Source organism: Gadus chalcogrammus, chromosome 4, assembly GCF_026213295.1.
Source record: "Gadus chalcogrammus isolate NIFS_2021 chromosome 4, NIFS_Gcha_1.0, whole genome shotgun sequence".
Classification (NCBI taxonomy): domain Eukaryota; kingdom Metazoa; phylum Chordata; class Actinopteri; order Gadiformes; family Gadidae; genus Gadus; species Gadus chalcogrammus.
Window position 1 is genome coordinate 16,233,784 of NC_079415.1, and position 18,511 is coordinate 16,252,294.

The 18,511-nt window shown below is 43.2% G+C and overlaps 3 protein-coding genes across 3 annotated transcripts; 2 read left to right on the forward strand and 1 right to left on the reverse strand.

The window, feature by feature from the left end:
* The first annotated feature begins 9 nt into the window (after nucleotides 1-9).
* Nucleotides 10-6,209, forward strand: LOC130380487 (beta-hexosaminidase subunit beta-like). Its single transcript, XM_056587711.1, has 14 exons — nucleotides 10-366; nucleotides 475-623; nucleotides 842-907; nucleotides 1,122-1,168; nucleotides 1,644-1,754; nucleotides 1,871-1,972; nucleotides 2,114-2,246; nucleotides 3,220-3,400; nucleotides 3,492-3,578; nucleotides 3,918-3,990; nucleotides 4,289-4,469; nucleotides 4,861-4,951; nucleotides 5,071-5,175; nucleotides 5,515-6,209. The coding sequence occupies exons 1-14, from the start codon at nucleotides 131-133 to the stop codon at nucleotides 5,576-5,578; spliced, it is 1,626 nt and encodes a 541-aa protein (XP_056443686.1). The 5' UTR covers nucleotides 10-130; the 3' UTR covers nucleotides 5,579-6,209.
* Nucleotides 5,910-12,924, reverse strand: gfm2 (GTP dependent ribosome recycling factor mitochondrial 2). Its single transcript, XM_056587709.1, has 20 exons — nucleotides 12,676-12,924; nucleotides 12,507-12,591; nucleotides 12,316-12,361; nucleotides 12,132-12,229; nucleotides 11,915-12,040; nucleotides 11,700-11,788; nucleotides 11,500-11,588; nucleotides 11,362-11,422; nucleotides 11,016-11,201; nucleotides 10,813-10,893; nucleotides 10,523-10,671; nucleotides 10,056-10,196; nucleotides 8,676-8,775; nucleotides 8,294-8,468; nucleotides 8,002-8,078; nucleotides 7,692-7,830; nucleotides 7,189-7,374; nucleotides 6,962-7,077; nucleotides 6,479-6,661; nucleotides 5,910-6,130 (listed from the first exon to the last, which is right to left on the reverse strand). Exons 1-20 carry the CDS (start codon nucleotides 12,721-12,723, stop codon nucleotides 6,002-6,004), a joined length of 2,304 nt encoding a protein of 767 aa, XP_056443684.1. The 5' UTR covers nucleotides 12,724-12,924; the 3' UTR covers nucleotides 5,910-6,001.
* Nucleotides 12,925-13,138: 214 nt separating this feature from the next.
* Nucleotides 13,139-16,535, forward strand: nsa2 (NSA2 ribosome biogenesis homolog (S. cerevisiae)). Its single transcript, XM_056587713.1, has 6 exons — nucleotides 13,139-13,297; nucleotides 14,461-14,648; nucleotides 14,845-14,995; nucleotides 15,348-15,527; nucleotides 15,929-16,121; nucleotides 16,311-16,535. Exons 1-6 carry the CDS (start codon nucleotides 13,295-13,297, stop codon nucleotides 16,376-16,378), a joined length of 783 nt encoding a protein of 260 aa, XP_056443688.1. The 5' UTR covers nucleotides 13,139-13,294; the 3' UTR covers nucleotides 16,379-16,535.
* The last annotated feature ends 1,976 nt before the right edge of the window (nucleotides 16,536-18,511 follow it).

The following is an 18,511-nucleotide window of genomic DNA, read 5'->3' on the forward strand; positions in this document are numbered from 1 at the left end:
TAAGTCCCACCCAGGACTTTGCGCACGCCTCTATACACTGTTGGTCCAGCCAAGGGATTCTTCTCAGTTCGCAAATGGGTTGGATTTGATTGTGTTACCGACGGTCCTATCCATACCAGATCGTAAAGCCATGCTACCGTTTGCCATCGTGTCTCTCCTTGTGACAGTATCCCAGGGGTGTGGTAGACACAGCGGGGATCCGGATACCGCTGTGGAGTCCAGTTATGGGTCTCTCTGGCCATTGCCCCAAAAAGTGCGTTTCTCATCGTTGTCATTACAAATAAGAGGCTCGAGCTTCCAAATCCAGGACGCGGACGAGTCCTCTGCTGGACCCAGCTGCAGCCTTCTCAAAAACGCTTACAGAAGGTACATGATATATCACTCGTATTAGGTTTTCTGCGAGTTATCTGAGGGTCATCAAGCAGATTCATCAACTGTATACTGCGGACTCAAACTCTTTACTCTCATCCTCAGGTATTATGAATACATGTTTCCCAACGAAAGAACGAAAGGGCACACGAATGGCTTTGCAGATCCATCTGAACTATCGCAATTGCATGTGTGGATCACATCCTCCGACTCCGAGTGTGATGGCTACCCCGTTGTGACATCCGACGAGTCATGTGAGTCTACCTCTTCCTCCCTTCCTCTATGTTGGTCCAATAGTTCAATAACATGCAGGCGAGGATACCAACTGAAGCTGATTTACATTTTTTGTTGTAATCTATATAACTCAAAAAGCCTCATGCAAACTTTGCTAAAACTTAAGTATGAGTTGCATATTTGGTCTGTATTGAGTTGAACATGTGCATAACTTTTGTGTCTTTGACTCTTTGTGTAGATGAGCTGTCCGTGAACCAGACATATGCTGTCCTGAAAGCACCAAAGGTGTGGGGTGCTCTTCGAGGTAGGTCTGCACTTCTTTCAAATGTAATTCTAATCTACAGGTTACCCTTGATAAGCCAAGTTTCATGTTAGATCCTACCTGGTGCGGTGATTTTAGATAACGATTTCACAAGTTCACCATCTGGTGAGCTTGTGAAACCGTTATCTAGTTTATGTCATAACAAAAATCCTGTTTGTTTCTTCTGAACCGTCATATTTTGCTTCTTTCTCGACAGGTCTTGAAACGTTCAGCCAATTGTTGTATGAAGATGAATATGGAGCTGTAAGGATTTCTTTCTTTGAACATTTGACGGTTTATTTTTCCTCCCAGGGATGAAAGGAAGAAACCTTGTGACGAGACTTCTAAACAAATTACAGTAATGAAGCTCGCTAATACTAGCATCCCATTGGCTATAATGAAGGTATTGAGAGCATGGCCGTGACCATCAACATGTCTGCTATTGTCCAGTCCCAGTTCTGTTCCCTCGGTTGATGGTGTGTGAATGGTAGATGTAAGCGGAACACCTAATCTGGAAAGCCTGCATAGGACATCAATCTGCCTCCTTCCTCCTCACTATGCATTGTCGAAATACTAGCGAATATCATATTTGAATTATTTTATTATTATTTGAATCATGTACTCAATAATCATACTGCTTTCCCGGTTAGAGAGGATGTTTACTTTTGCTAGTCCCAGTATGTAAAACACAGTGAGAATTTTTTTTTTTAACCACTTCCGTTTTGATTGTGTATTTCAGAAAAACATCAACCTCACTGAGATCAGTGACTTCCCAAGATTTCAACACAGAGGGGTCTTATTGGATACCTCTCGTCACTTCTTGCCTATTAAAGTCATCTTGGCTAATCTGGTAAGTCTCTAACGACTCCTACTCCTAACTGTTTCACGTTATTCACAAAAGCACAATCCTTATTATCATTCCACAACCAGTTTGCGGTTTCACTGGATTTGATATCGTGTTCACAGGAAGCCATGGCCATGAACAAATTCAACGTGTTCCACTGGCACATCGTGGACGACCCGTCCTTCCCCTATCTCAGCAGAACCTTCCCCCAGCTCAGCCAGATGGTCAGTGTCGTACTTACGGCTGACATGGTTTAGTTTTCATTACATATAGTTATATATTGCTCGAGATAGTTCAACTTTGCGTTGCTTAAAGCTGCAGTATTTTTGTTGTCTTGTTTATTGTTTATTTACTTGTGCGAGCAGGGCGCCTACCACCCGTACACCCACGTGTACACGCCTGCCGACGTTAAGATGATCATCGAGTTTGCCCGGTTGAGGGGCATCCGGGTTGTCCCAGAGTTTGACACGCCGGGACACACGCAGTCCTGGGGCAAAGGTGGGTTTACTGGAAATGAGTTTACGTCGATGCTTAAGCTCCATAGGATCATCCAGACCCTGTCCTTCTAAGCCTGATTTTAGAAGCGATGCACTTGACCCTGTTTCAACGATGAGCTTGACCCATACTTGTCTAACCTGTTTGTCTGATGTCAAATAGTTAGTCTGCACTGCTCTGAATGGAAAGTTGCTCATGCAGTTGTTACTCCTGTTTTGATTGTGTGCTGACATTCAAGGCTGCCTTAATGCACAAGCTTACCTGGGCTGAAGCCTACAGGGCCTACGACAATCAGGGGGCCTATCATGACCTGCAGTAAAAACAATATATGCATATTTTTTTTTAATACTGGCTCATGATAGGCCCCCCGATCAGCGTAGGCCCAAGACAATGTCATTTTTTTTGTTTGGGGCTTACAAAGATCAGAGGCCTATCATGATGCAAGAAAAAAGGGGGCCCAGTGGCCACTTGACACCACAGCCGCAGTCGTCTACCCCCCCCCCCCCCCCCCCTCCCCCGTCAACAACAACAACATTTCGGAAAATTATATACACATTATGTAAGATCCCCTCTCAGGGGGGCTATGAAACCTCTCAGCACTTGGCAGGTTAATGCAGGCCTGCTGACATTGTATGCCAGCCTCACTTGTTTAACCAATCTTTTTGGAATAATCCCGAGGCTGTTGATTACGTTTTTTGTAGGAAGCCTTAGTTTGTGGGCCTAGTAGATCCTACATTCATGGTATTATTGTATCCAAATACCTTTTTTATGTTTTTTTTTGATGTGAGGATGTCAGCCATTGATTTATTTCAATCCACTCACTTTTGGATGTAGAAGGATTGTAGTTTAGAGTAGTCCCCTGTCCAAAGCTGTGCTGCTCCATGAACTTTGTTATATCTCGGTTGGACTTCCTGTTGATTGGGGAAATCCACAGGAAGTCTGACTGACCAGTGTGTTGTTTTGCTGTCTCTATCAGGACAGAAGGACCTGCTGACGCCGTGTTACTCCGGCCCCACTCCCTCTGGCACCTTCGGGCCGGTCAACCCCATCCTGAACACCACGTACGACTTCATGAACCTGCTCTTCAAGGAGATCAGCGAGGTGTTCCCCGACCCCTACGTTCACCTGGGAGGGGACGAGGTGGACTTCAAATGTTGGTAAGAGCTGAGGTTGAGTTCAATCATTGCAGATGCAGAACATACTATTTGGCCGCTGAACTTGTCTTTCTGCATTTTCCCCCATCAACAGGAAGTCCAACCCAGATATTACAAAATTCATGGAGCAGCACAGCTTTGGAGATGACTACTCTAAACTAGAATCCTTCTACATCCAAAAGTGAGTGGATTGACATAAATCAACTTAAAAAAATATGAAAAAGTATTACCTGCATCTTACTGCATTATCCCTGCATCTTGCTGCACAAAACATGCATGTTACTTGCATATTATTACATATTGCCTGCATATAAAATACAAATATGAGATAAATGTTCATGCATACTCCCATCTTATCGCATAATCAGCATAAATTGGATCAATGTTGGTAGGAATCAGGTAGAATGTAAATAACCGCAGGTAGAACGCAGATATGTTAGTTATGTGTAACTACCATAAGAAATGTGGAAAGAAAAAATGAAAGGTTTCCAATTATATTAATTTTGTAATCATTATTTAGGCTCTTGGATATCGTCACTTCAACTCAAAAAGGCTACATGATATGGCAGGAGGTGTTTGACAATGGAGTAAAGGTAAGTGATGAAGAATTAAGTCTCTGCCGCTCCCTCTATTTATCATTTCATCCTTTTGTTTTGAAGTAATTGTATTATCGTCAGCAGTGTTCATTTTACAAATTAGTACAAAGTTGAGATGAGGAATACTGTTTTCATGACACTATCAGATGAAAGACCTAGTTTCATGTCATCAAACATAACCTGAAAAGCTTAAAAAAACACAATAATTTTCTAACCACAATGGCTGTTAAGGTCAAACCATCTCATGATTGGCTCTGTTACCATGACCCCTGCTTCTTGGCTGCCCTCTGTGTAGCTGAAACCAGACACCCTCATCCATGTGTGGAAAGGAAACCAGCAGCAGTACCAGAACGAGATGGCTAAAATCACCTTGTCCGGGTACAAGACGTTTCTCTCCAGCCCCTGGTACCTGAACCGCATCTCCTACGGGCAGGACTGGACCAGCCTCTACAGAGCCGACCCGCACAACTTCACAGGTGTGTGACGGCTGCAACGTGGTTTTAACTGACCGACTGGAGTCAGCGGAACGAGACGTTACGTAGGAAGAAAGAGTTAGTCAGTCCTGTAGGATTTAAGTGGATTGTGTGAAAGGGACCAAACATGATCGCTAGGTTTGTTATGAGGAGGAGGGGGGAGCTCAGGACTGAAGACAGGATATTATTGGCTGATATATATAAATCTTGTTTGTTGTTTTCATCAGCAAACTTTTAAGATGTAAAAGTTATTGATTGAAATTCGGGATGAAACGTTCATATTTTAGGAAATTCACCTGAGGAAAGGGGTCAACACCTTGGAATATTAAATGGCAGTTACAGCACTGAATGTGTTGTTTATTTAAGTCATGTTTTCTTGTTGCATTCTACACAGGGACTGATGACCAGAAGAAGTTGGTGATTGGTGGAGAGGCCTGTATGTGGGGGGAGTATGTGGATTCAACCAATCTGATGCCAAGGATGTGGTACGCTTCCTCCAGACTTCTCCCTTAACCCCAACCACTGTTCCCAGTGAGACTGGTTCAGACTGACCCCGATTGGGTCAGCAGCACACATGTAACGAGTTGTTGTCGTCTGGCTGCAGGCCTCGCGCCAGTGCTGTGGGGGAGCGCTTGTGGAGCGCCAAAGATGTGACCGACGTTAACGACGCCTACAGCCGCCTGTCCAAGCACCGCTGCCGCATGGTGGAGTAAGTGACCTACAGACTGTTTGTATGAAGCTTTACATGTGTAGGACATGTACAAAATTACGTTCAAATTTGAATGAACACAAGGTTTCTAAATACGCCTTCTACATGTTTTGTTTCTTGCTGGTTCTTTGCTTACAGTAACACATACATTTATAATGAGCGTTATTTCCAGGTCCGAAAGCTTTCATCATTATTAACGTTACCTTATATATATTTTCTTTATGACTTTGTATTGGGAGAAATATAAAATGTACATTTCAAGATAATCAATTACATTTTAAAGTGTTGAATATGCAAAATAATATGCAAATATTGTGATATGTTTCTATTCTTTTAAAGGCGCGGTATCCAAGCTCAGTCTTTATTTTCAAGTTTCTGCCGTCATGAGTATAAAGGGATCTGAGGGTGCACCACAAGAATGGACCGAGGATGGGAACGCACAAGTCGCGCTATTATTTTGTAAATTGTCAATTCTCATTTCAAAGCCAATTTTTATTTGTTTGTTTAATGGAAGCCTTTTAAAAAGTCCTAAAAGCATTAATAAATCATTATGAAAAGTATTTTTATTATTCAGTGTGAATACCATTTGAACTGGATTATTTTTCTAATAAATAGGTTCTGCAATAAATGTGTGTTCATACTGTATTCATGTATTGTATCGCTATTAAAAATATAATGGTGCATAATGTACTTTATTTTACATTCAAAATAATCTGAACAACATTTTCTTCAAGGACTTAATCCATAACCTCCAAGCGGGCCAATGCAATCCAATCCCTGGAGTGGTCCACATTCTGCCTCATGGAGGAAGTGCGAGAGACAGTCACTAGGCCAGCCCAGCCAGTCTTTGTACCAGGCTCCTCTGGTGTTGGGGGTTCATGGCCTCGTACGAGTCCAGCTGGAGGGAGAAGGTGGCGTTGCCAGAGGACAGCGTCCGCAGGACCGTTGAGTAGCCCTTCATCAAGAAGAAGATACTGTCAGTTCATTTAGGAGGATTTATTATGTTCCAATAACGGGGAATTTCGGCCTCTACCACCGCTTCCAACAATGATTAGATATGTTGCTTTTGTACATAATAATATCTGACTTTCAACTTTAATATACAGTATATATTGAATATTGTCACGCGGTGCTTTGAGCATATCACTTTTGGACGACCTGTCCCATTGTTGCAAAAGAATGCACTAATGGAATGGGATTCACCAATCAGTATCAAGTATACCACAACGCGTGTGTGTGTGTGTCTGTGTGTCTGTGTCTGTGTGTGTGTGTGTGTGATTGAGAGACGTCGCCCGTAACCCACCATCATCTCAGCCAGTGGAACGGTGGCCAGCACCAACTTGTTGTCATGGCGACTCTGGATGTCCCTGACGGCCCCGCGCCTCTGGGCCAGGTCCCCCAGCACGGAGCTCAGATGGGCCTCCCACACGGTCACCTCCAGGGACATGACCGGCTCCAGGATCTGCCCCCCCGCCTGCCTCATAGCCTGCGTCAATGACAAAGCTGCATCCTCAACACAACACGTGTGTATTCATTTACTTTTAGGGGACTTTTGCTGACGCTTTTGTCCAATGCGACTTACAACCCTTCATTCACACATTCACACACCGACGTCGGAGTCAACCATGCAGGGCAACAGCCAGCTGGTCAGGGGCAAAGAGGGTGAGGTGTCTTGCTCAGGGACACCTCAACACTCAGCTAGGAGGAGCCGGAGATCGAACTAGCAACCTTGCGGTTAACAGTCATCCCACACGCACATCATGGCAGTATGCATGTGTTGCTATACCTTAAGCATACAGCGGGACACACAGGCAGACACCATGGCTAGTGATGTCCCGGGTTCGAGTCTGACGCTCTGGATCGCCGTGGAGACGCCCTGGACTGGGTAACCGAGCAACGGACCTGGGGCAGGGAGCAGAGTCACAGTTGTGGAAATTTACTTTAAAAAGTAAATTTAATAATAAAAAGGGAAAGAACAAGATCCTATTGGAGGATGATAAGTTCCTACGTTACCTTGGAAGTACGAACTCTGTACTCCGTTGTCCACAGCGTCCTTCATTTCAGCCGACATCTGCCTCTCAGCTTCCTCGTCAAAGGTCAGGCCACAAGCGTCCCCCGAGGAGACCTCGTCCACGGGGCTGACCTCCAGGGTCACGGTCACCACGTGCCTCCGCTCCCCCAGCGTGCGCTCCAGGGTTTCTGAAACAGGCCGTGCAACTTTCAACCCAATTCATGACCCTGTTGGCTCACAGACTATACAAAACAATTATTATTATGTTATTTATTTGTTTTGAAATCCCTTCGTTTCGTATCTCTCAATTTGTCTACAACTTTTGTTTCTGTATCGTAGCACTTCAAACAGTTGCGTTTGCCTAGCGTGTGAATTTGCACTTTCAAAACAAAAGCGTCCGCTAAACAAATGCAATGTATTCAAGTGTTGAGTTTGTGGCTGGGAGTGGAGAACCGAGCCACTAGCCTATCCTGCCTCTATGGCCTCCTCCTCTCTGTTATCATACCAGTTGCAGAGGCCTGGTTCAGAACGGTCTCCCGGTACGCCACCTGCAGGGGACCCAGGTGTGTCTCGATGCCATACTCTCTTCTGATTCGATCATGGAGGATCTCGATGTGCAACTCGCCCATCCCACATAAAATGGTCTTAGGGAGGAAGTTAGGAAAATGTTCAGTCTTTGATAAGAGGGAAATTAAGACAAAAATAAGTGCAAATAAGCGACGATAAGAATACAAATTAAATTGTTGATACAAATGTAAAGAAGTGACGCAATGTTGAGGTCAACAGTATAAAAGCACCATGCGTGATGGTATTACCTGTCCGGAGTCTGGGTCAACCCTGACTTTAAGGCTGGGGTCTTCTCTCTGAAGGCAGTTGAGAGCATGCTCTAGATCTGTCGATAAAGGTTTGTTAAAAGTCATTGAAAAAAAGACGGCCTTTATTCTCAATTAGGATTTATTATAAGCCAGCCACAACAGTGTCGCATCATGTGGCCGAAGCCACACACACACACACACACACACACACACACACACACACACACACACACACACACACACACACACACACACACACACACACACACACACACACACACACTCTACTGACCCGCTTGTTTGGCCATGGTGGGGGGTTCTATAGAGCAAAAGAACACTGGCTCAGGGACCTCCACCCCAGACAGGATCACACTGGCCTTGGTCCCTAGCTCTTGGTCCTGATTGGCTCGCCGGGCAGCCGCTGCTGCAGAAGCCTTGGAGGACACGATGGTGTCCCCTGTAACGGTCTACAAAGAGAGGAAAGAAATGCTATGAATGCTATTGCAGCAATAGATAAAAATTATGGACGTGGTCCGTAAGCACCGAGCCTAGCAGGAGACCTCGCTTGACATCCCTTGTCTTCACGCCACGGCACCTCAGAACAACGTGCCAAGAGACTGACCTTGACTCGTAACCAGGCCAACCGTGTCGGCTCTGCGGCGTAGTGTCTCTACCTGCTTGAGGCCCACAGCGAGCGCGATGTTTCCCGCCGTCAGGGAGCTGATCTCCACGTGTTGATCGGCAAACGGAACTAGAAGCCGGCTCAATCTCTCGCTGCAAAATAGAAACCGCACTCGTGTAACACAATGTCTTACAACACGGGTATTAACGCAAACTGCTGCTTGAGCTACAATAAGAAGAAGATACCATCAGTTAATTTAGGAGGATTTATATGCATCATGTTCCATTAACGGGACAGCCCGTGTAGTGGTTTGTTCGGCCTCTGCCGCCACTACCAACAATGATTAGATATAAGGGACTTTCAACTATAATATCTGACTTTCAACTATAATATCAGCTTATATCTACATAATCAGCTGAACTTTAAAACAGTCTCACGCAATGCTTTGAGCAAATGATTTTTGGACGACAGTTCTACAGTTGTTAATGTTAAATGCGTAGCGCATTGATGAGAAACTTAAAAAAAAAGCAGAGGTGTGAGGTGTCCCATGTGTGTGTGAATGTTGGTCGGCAAACAGAACCAGAAGCCGGCTTAATCTCTTTCTGTGAAAGAGAAACTGCACTTGTAAAACACACTGTCGTACAACACGGGTGTTACAGCAAACCGCTGCTTGAGCTACGAAACCCGTTGTAGCGTAACATTTTTGGATCAGCGGCGCATGGCGAGACCTATGCTGAGTTAGGTGTCCTATGAAATGTGTCACTAGGGTGCGTGGTTCCACAGAACCGCATCACATGAAAACATTAAAGGCAAACCTTAAATATCATCATATTTGATATCATGCTTTTTCGACCTTACCCTTTAATTAAGACTGTTATATGACGAAACCAGTGGGGTTATTCACACCGACCGAGATCGCCCCCTCAATAAGTGTGTGAAACAGCTTGTTTGCGCTCAAACTTTACTTCATTAATGGTGTGACATCAGACTGTGCTTTGGGGGGTGCTGAAGTGCAGAAGTCGCGCCTCAAGGCTACCCGCAATGTTTACAACTTATCGGGGGTGTGAATTTGCCGACATGAACAAAACGACCAATCAAACCAGACTTGACTAAGGGGGGCCTTAATGCGACCTGATACAAATCATACCAAATCATATTTTTGCAGAAATAAACAGTGTAAGAATCATAAGAGGTATTTTCTAACATACAGGTATGTAACCCTATTCCAGTAGTACCCCTAAAATGCAATTATTAACCCTAAAAAACATGATATGGGATCTTTAAACGCGTAGTCCTAAACAGCTTTTACAATTGATAATGTATTGAAATAAAAATCCTTGGCCTTTCAAAATCCTTCAAGAGCACTCGTCACTGATCATGTTTTGCAACTCCATCTGAAATGATCTGTTGTTGGCTAGAGAGTGCCACGTACACTGTGTTCCGGTTGATGTTGTGGACAGCTGTCTGGGGTTTCATGGTGCCAGAGTAGATCCTGAGAAACACCAAGGGGCCTCGCTGCTTGTCATGGACCACCTTGAAGGCCAGGGCGCAGAGATCGTCTTTGTACCACCGCCTGCACAGTGACACAAAGTGGTTCACAAATGGGTCATAAAATGTATAAAATCGAACAACCTCAATTAGATTCACGCTGCATATGGTACTTATCTACTGCAGCTAGTCGATCTGAAAAAGTGGGCAATCCAGTTGTCAATACATCCAGGGAATGCTTCTCATTCAATTGTTTTATTGTGGTGCACTTTGGCCCTTTTATCTTTAAAGGATGTGGCAATAACTGTAGCTACAACTTAAGCCACTAGAGTGTAGCTGCTCATGAAGAACGTCCATAGTGCAAGTTTAAGTTGGGGTTTATCAAACGATGGCAAGGAAGGATGCACTCACACCAGGTCATTGTGTCTCTCGTCGGGGGCCGGAAGGTAGGCAGTGATTGCGTCTAGGAGAGGCTGAACACCTTTGTTTTTCAGAGAGCTCCCGCAGAGCACAGGGACTGCTTTCTGGGCCAAGGTCACCCGTCGCACGGCCTCCTGGAGCTGAGGATACGGATAAGGTACAAGGTCAAACATATCTGTCCGATAATAACAAACAAAAACATAACTGATGGTTGTCTATTTCCTCGTCATCGTCTAATTTTATGAATTCATAAGGTCCTGAACAAACACTTCAATGCTTACTTTTACTGAGGGAATGGCATCAAAATCATCACTGAAATCGGTGAGCAATAGTTCAGCAAATTCATCATCTAGATCTGCGACCTGTGAAGTAATATATCAGCATAGTGTTTGATGTCGATATTATCTTCAGATCCGTTTGGAGAACAACACAACATAATAAATATCATAATAATGATAGTACATTTGGATGAATGTTGAAGTACCTGCTCAATCAAAGCCGCCCTGGCCTCCTCTGCCTCCTGAACCAGACCCGGGTTCTCTACCTGGCTAAGCGGTTTGGTTTCAAACCCACGGCCGTCATCCTCTCGTGACGCTGCCTTCCATATCATTTGCTGGTTGCTTACCAAGTCGATCACACCTGTGAAGTTTCGACCGACGCCAACCGGAATCTGTAAGACACAGTTGTGTTGACATTTAAGACAACATAAGATGTCCTTTTTTTTATCCCAGATGGGAAAGTCTGGGATTTAATTTCGGATCAAGGATTTCAGAAATGATCATTTATGTATTATGCTTTTAAATTCTTGCTATATTCTCTTGAAAACTCACCTGAAGCAGGAGTGGATTGACTTTTAGCTTCTGCCTTATACTCTCAATAGAAAAACTGAAGCTGAGGGAAACATGATAAGACTTATTGAGATGTTCAAAATTCCAAAAATAACCCATTGGGTTGGTAGGTTGACTTACTTTGCCGAAGGTTTATCCATCTTGTTGAGAAAACAAATGCAGGGAACATGATGTTTCTCTGCTTGTCTCCATACCGTAAGCGTCTGAGCCTATTGCCAAACCAATGTCCACAAAGAGCATGTAACGCACCTTATTATTGTACACACAACATGTTAGTTCAACCTCGGAAAACATTCCAGGCACGAATCAGATTAACAAACCTCTACTCCAGCAGATGCATCAAACACTGCCACTGCCCCGTCCAACACACGAAGAGCACGCTCCACTTCTAGAGTGAAGTCAACGTGTCCTGAGATCACAGACACACACACACACAAAGTACATCATTATAACTCTCCATTTTAATTATATTTTCTTCTATGCCAGCAACTGTTTTATTTATTTTTATCTCCTTCTTTATGGAGTTTTTTCTTACCTGGGGTGTCTATTAGGTTGATTCTATGTGTTTTCCAATCAAAGGTGACCGTTGCTGACTGTATGGTGATCCCACGCTCCCGCTCCTGTACCATAAAATCTGTTACTGTATCACCATCGTCAACATCTGAGAGAGAGGGACAGGGAGAGACAACCCAAGTTGATGACGACACTAAGATTGGACAAATCTCCAGATTGGCTCGTTCTGTCTGACCCACCTCCTAACGACCGTGTGAAGCCAGAATAGTAGAGCATCCTCTCTGTGGTGGTAGTCTTCCCGGCATCGATGTGGGCCATAATGCCGATGTTTCTGATCCTGAGCAAGGTGAATGAAGGTCAAATCAGACCCCTCTTGGGGTTCCAACGAGACTAAAAACTACTATTTTCTGAATAACAACTTACTTGGAAATATCTGTATTGGCAACCATTCGCAATGATTTAACATTATCTGTTTAAAAACGATTGGTTGATAGAATTGATTAGTATCACATTACATTATCCACAAAGTAAAACATAAAAAATAACTATGGTAAAGTGAATATCATTTTTCAATCACGTAATCTAAAACTATTTAAATAGACAAAGGAACACACCTGGCAAAAAGCTGTAATATCTCTTCATCTGACAGCTCGCCCTGAAGTGGCAGGTCTGAATCCCGTGCTTTAATAAATGCCTTCCCTGGAAATGAAAAAAAAAATCTGTATTCATTAGCATGTTAGAATAAATCAGAGGCAGTATGATAAAGATAACTAACTCTCTTACCCAAATCATCATGCTATAGGTCCCAATGCCCCTGAGTCGCATCGTCATTAAATGTATAATCTATTTATATGCGAGAGGGTAACCTTGAATTCATATATGACAGATATTACACAATACATAATAATGTGTCATAACCATAATTCCATAAACCCCCATTTGTGGAAACTAATTCAGTATCTTCATTTGGAATGTCAAATCCATGCCTTTACGGCTTTGATGCGCAATTTCAAAATACATCCCCAGGAACATAGTTGCCCAATACATAGTTCCGTATAGAGAACGTTTCAATATAATATATCAAAATGAATATGATGTATGACATACATTTATTTGACATAGAGTAACGGACGATCATTTCAACATTAAATCAGGTAGTTACTTTAATCAATGCAAAATATAAAGAAACTGTCTGTAACTTCTGAAGGGTACTAATGTTTGAAAGTAGGACATTTTAACCAACGGACCAAACACGATAAACGGACTTCCTCTAGGCATCGGCTTCGGGGAAAACAACACCTATAACCCAAGCCTGAAAGTAAAACATTGATATAACATCCATCAGTGGGACATCGTCTTCGTGTCGACGTTTTCTATAGAAAGACACAACATCTAAGATAACATGGTAAGCCTTCTATCGCTTATATTGCCGGTATATTCCATATAATGTGTTAGCTTAGTGTTAGCTTGGCGTGCTATCCGACATGTGGCAGAGAATCACGCGTCTGTTTTCTTCGTCGTAGTACTGAGCTGTGAAGGGATGATACAAATTGTCTATGGAGGATTTACCACAATTTGTAAAGATGAATCACTTGTACTAAATGATACACTCGCAGCACGGCCTGTCCACGTGTTCTTTGGTTCTGTCCTGCTGTTATGGAGTTTGGAGTCTCGAAGATGTCCATGTCAACAACATGTTTAACATGTCTGTTAAATCACCATCTATCGCCCAATGAGCCCATGACCCACTGATTAAATACCTTTTAATTTGCAGTCGTATGAATGTTACGTCTAGGTGTCGTTGGAGACACCGTGGGGATCTCTGGGAAGGAGCGCTTATCGCCAAAGGTGTCGCCAGAGAGAACGAAACGGGCATCTTTGAGATAACCACTTCAATTCCCGTTATATCAAGAAAACGATAATCTTCCATCACGATAGTTATAGTTCTGTTTCTTTAAAAAAAAAAAAAGGGTAATCTTGGTTTCACATATGTATTCCAAGCTTTACCCCAATGTTATCCTCATTTGATATAATCATTCCTATATCAGTATACTGATTTGTCTTTTAAGAGATAAAATAGATAGCAATGCCAAATCCTTGTCTAGAGGGTAGTTTGTTTTTGCAGTATGAAACAGTTAATACCAGGGCGATTTGAATCAGTAGTTTGATGTTTAGGAAATACAGTACTCAAGTTCGGTGACTTAACTGTCATCCAGTGTAATGTTATTTTAGTTGTTTATGAGGGAAATATAGTGAAGGGTAGTGTTTCACTTGAATTGACCAAGAGACAGAAAAACGACACACGTTTTAACCAACCTCAAGAGCTTTTTTTTAACTACTCTAATGATGCTTACTACACAAAATAGCTATTGTAAAGGCTGTATCTGTTACATGTTAATACAGTTTCCTGTTATTTTTATGTATTTTTTAGCATGCACCATGACCTACACCAAGGTTGCACATTATTTATCTGATAATATATGTATTTGCAATCCAATACCTATATTATAGGAGCCGCAGTGTGAAGACGCAACAATGTTTATTACTAAGTTTTCCTCCTGTCTATAGCCTCAGAACGAGCACATTGAGTTAAGTCGCAAGCGTCATGGCTACCGCCTGGACCATCACGAGAGGAAGAGAAAGAAGGAGAGCCGTGAGGTCCACGAGCGCTCCCACAAAGCCAGGAAGATGATCGGCTTGAAGGCCAAACTGTACCACAAGCAGAGGCATGCTGAGAAGATTCAGATGAAGAAGACGTGAGTAGAACCACTCTGCACTCAACCGTGTCATTATTGTCAATGGTTTTGGAGAAACTGAGGTGATATCAACATCTTACAAAATTATATATTTTGTAAGATGCTAATACAGCTATTTTGATATATATCAATGTTTATTATGCGCTGTACTGAGTCCATGTGTAGTTGCTATAACTCCTGTTTGCAACGCCTGCAGCCTCAAAATGCACGAGCAGAGGAAGACGAAACAGAAGAACGATGACAAGACGCCAGAGGGAGCGGTTCCTGCTTACCTGCTGGACAGAGAGGGCCAGTCCCGCGCCAAAGTCCTGTCCAACATGATCAAACAGAAGAGGAAAGAGAAGGCTGTGAGTATTGCCTCATCTGGGCTGGGTGGGACATGATAATGTGATTTTTCTATTGTGGAATTGTGACGGCAGATTATGAGTTATCGGTTTGTTTGTGATGACACAAAGACTCCTGTTGATGGTATAATCGCTGTATGGCAGCAAACATTAGTTTTTGTGGCTTGTGTCAGGTTACTTTATTGTACATTTTCTTCTAACTAATTTGTACTTCAGTACATAAGTCCAGTTGAACAATCATACTTCTGAATTTGTCCAGCACTGCATCTTGCTTTAGCACCTACACAGTTTCTGTTTTGATATCATTGCCAAAGGGAATGCTGTAATGGTTTCTGCCGTGCCTCGTCCCCTGCAGGGTAAATGGGAGGTTCCCCTGCCCAAGGTGCGCGCTCAGGGCGAGACGGAGGTGCTCAAAGTCATCAAGACCGGCAAGAGGCAGAAGAAGGCGTGGAAGAGAATGGTCACCAAAGTGTGCTTCGTGGGTGACGGCTTTACCCGAAAGCCTCCCAAGTATGAGCGCTTCATCAGACCCATGGTAAGCCCTTCAAAAAAGTGTAGGAATTATCGCTGGGTAATATAGAAAATGTACTATCCCGATAATCATGGGTCATTTTAGACGTTGGCGTAAGTACCACAATAGGCTTATTAGTTCCAAAAAACGTTCTAAACAGTCCAACTGAGGGTCTTCACATTGAAGCAGATGGTTTTTTAAGGTATGGAATCGGAATAAAACAATTTTTCCGCTTTTTCCATTTAACGCTTGAAACTTCTTATTTGCCAATTGAAGTGCATTTCTCGATCCATTTTGTCTGCTGTACTGATTAAAATGGTTCTCACGATAAGTCGACCTCTTCGTCTCATGACGATACAAAACCATTCAAAGATGACATGTAGAATTCAAGTGGTTCATTGCTCTTTTCCCCCTTACGACCCTAGGGTTTACGGTTTAAGAAAGCCCATGTCACTCATCCGGAGCTGAAGGCCACGTTCTGCCTGCCCATCCTGGGGGTGAAGAAGAACCCATCGTCTCCACTGTACACCAGCCTGGGGGTCATCACAAAGGGAACTGTCGTGGAGGTCAACGTCAGCGAGCTGGGGCTTGTTACACAAGGGGGAAAGGTCATCTGGGGTGAGTGTTTTTTTCCCGGTCCCTCTGGGTCTTGTTGTTTGTAACGGTAGAAGATCATGTCTTGCCAGGCCACACCTTTCCTTTTCAGCCTCACAATATTTGGTTGTTCATGTAGATGGTTATAGATATGATTCATTGTGGAGTGTCATCAGTGATGTAACACAACATGTGTTTTTGTTTGTTTACCAGGTAAATATGCCCAGGTGACCAATAATCCGGAGAATGACGGCTGCATCAACGCCGTGCTGCTTGTGTAAACGGACTCCTGCCTCATACGGACTGCTGACTCTTCTCACTTGGATTACTGAACATGATATGGAATAAGGATGGCTTGCTGTCGGATGGAATCTGAAATACTTTCCGCATTTGTAATAAATAAATAATTTACTCTGGAACTAGTATTTTTTTCCTTAAAGGGACACTGTGTAATATTTTCAGTCATTTATTACCTAAAATCAACGTATTCATTCATAATTAAGTCCTCCTTGGTGTAAAATTATCTCTGCCAAATATCTCACTTATCGTCCTGAGCGAAGAATAATTAATATGTAGTTACATAGGACGGGTAAGCTTCATGGAGCCTTCCATGTTCTTCCAGTCTATGAACTGCCGAGAGGGACAAAAAGCACTACGTGGTACAGGAAATGCAAACGCGTTATCACTCTGAGCCAGCGTGAATGATGACTGAAAATTCCTTGTATGCCACAAAAGTGTAAATAATTGAAGCCGTACCATTCACAACACCATCAATGGTGAGTATTTTGGCCCTAGCCGTCAGAATTGGATTACTGAGAGGCCCAATCCCAGGGCAGATGGTGCAAAAAAAAAGCATTGGGTGTAGCCGCTAATCTGTTTTCTCAGGTTATCTGGCAGTTCTGTCGGAAGACAATTGTGTTTGGAAATGTAGTCGACCACTTTTTTGAGGTCTTCTCCCTCTGGTGGATAGGTTGTGACATCCTCCGCCCCACTTCTGTTTGCCAGAGTGACAGTTTCCATGTGTTGGTCCCCTGGGATGTATTCACTGGACCTGACTTTACTCTTGTCTTCACCAAACCACTTCAGTGTGTCCAGCTGGTCCAATACATTATCTTTCAGAACGACCTCAGACGCTATAGAAGTGCAGTAGTCAGTGGACTTCAGTTGGACACGTCGAAAATTTGGAATTCGGCTTTGTCTTGCTATGTCTGCATTTGTTTGACAGTGGATGGACTCGCATCGGACCTGGGTTTGACCCCATGTCTTCTGTACCACATGTAGTGGGACACTTGATCCTTTTGATGTTTTAACAACAGCATACAGACCATTGTTGGGATCTAAACATACACAGCGTAAACTTGATGTTGAGGTTATTTCAAGTGGATGTTCAGAAGGTCTCCTGTGAATGTAACGTTTCAAATTTATTTTGTTGATTGATAATCCCCAATGGGGGCAATTAACTAATATCAATTTGGTCTTGCTCACTTTGGCTGAATTCTTTGTTTGCTTGACACAGGACGTTTTGACATCTGTGGAGTCTTCCTTCTCACAGCATGGCTTGACATCTGTGGCTGTCGCCCTATTGATGTCCACTATGGTTGTTTTAATTTCTTCAATGGTGATTTCTTCTTCATTGGATGCAGTTGTCAGGATACCATTGCCATCCTGCTCCAACAGTTCTTCCTTCTCACAGTACGGCTTGACATCTGTGGCTGTCGCACTAGTGATGTCCACTATGGTTGGTTTGATTTATTCAATGGTGATTACTTCTTCTTTGGATGCAGTTTTCAGGATAACATTGCCATCCTGCTCCAACAGTTCTTCCTTCTCACAGTACGGCTTGACATCTGTGGCTGTCGCACTAGTGATGTCCACTATGGTTGGTTTGATTTATTCAATGGTGATTACTTCTTCTTTGGATGCAGTTTTCAGGATAACATTGCCACCCTGCTCCACCACTTTCTCAGCACAAATAAGAAGATGAGCTAATAACCTGTCTCTCGTGGAAATTATGTTTTGGCAGGAGGAACATGGGAAATGAGCAATCTTGTTGCAATTAAGATTGCATTTGAAGATTGTGTACTCTGGAAAGGAAACAAATTCAAATGTCAAACAGTAAAAAATGTTTTCCACATGTTGGTGCATTACTGAAAGTTACAGTAGCTAAATGTTTCAGTGGTAAAAGAAAACAACAGGGAATACCCTTGTGCTTCACTGCCTTTAACTTGTGTGTCTCCAGATGTTTCAGGACCCTGGACTTCGTAGCTGGCTGAAAAATCTTAGGACTGCAGAATGGACAATGGATGCTGTTGCAGCAGTCTGCATTTCTGCAGGGAAGGGGTGACACCCGTCACCTGAATAATGATGTGCCTGTTGATACGTCAGAGTTTATAAAAGGTGCCGATCAAAATAAT

What these genes read in the sequence shown, in the direction of transcription:
- LOC130380487 (XM_056587711.1), top strand. Translation starts at nt 131, where the DNA reads ATGCTACCGTTTGCCATCGTGTCTCTCCTTGTGACAGTATCCCAGGGG. An exon ending in CACGCAGTCCTGGGGCAAAG is followed by an intron (nt 2,247 to 3,219) that starts GTGGGTTTACTG and finishes TGTCTCTATCAG; the next exon opens with GACAGAAGGACCTGCTGACG. An exon ending in AATCTGATGCCAAGGATGTG is followed by an intron (nt 4,952 to 5,070) that starts GTACGCTTCCTC and finishes GTCTGGCTGCAG; the next exon opens with GCCTCGCGCCAGTGCTGTGG.
- gfm2 (XM_056587709.1), bottom strand. Translation starts at nt 12,723, where the DNA reads ATGACGATGCGACTCAGGGGCATTGGGACCTATAGCATGATGATTTGG. An exon ending in CTTCACACGGTCGTTAGGAG is followed by an intron (nt 12,041 to 12,131) that starts GTGGGTCAGACA and finishes CCTCTCTCTCAG; the next exon opens with ATGTTGACGATGGTGATACA. An exon ending in GAGAGACACAATGACCTGGT is followed by an intron (nt 10,197 to 10,522) that starts GTGAGTGCATCC and finishes GTCACTGTGCAG; the next exon opens with GCGGTGGTACAAAGACGATC.
- nsa2 (XM_056587713.1), top strand. An exon ending in AAGATTCAGATGAAGAAGAC is followed by an intron (nt 14,649 to 14,844) that starts GTGAGTAGAACC and finishes CAACGCCTGCAG; the next exon opens with CCTCAAAATGCACGAGCAGA. An exon ending in AGGGGGAAAGGTCATCTGGG is followed by an intron (nt 16,122 to 16,310) that starts GTGAGTGTTTTT and finishes TTTGTTTACCAG; the next exon opens with GTAAATATGCCCAGGTGACC.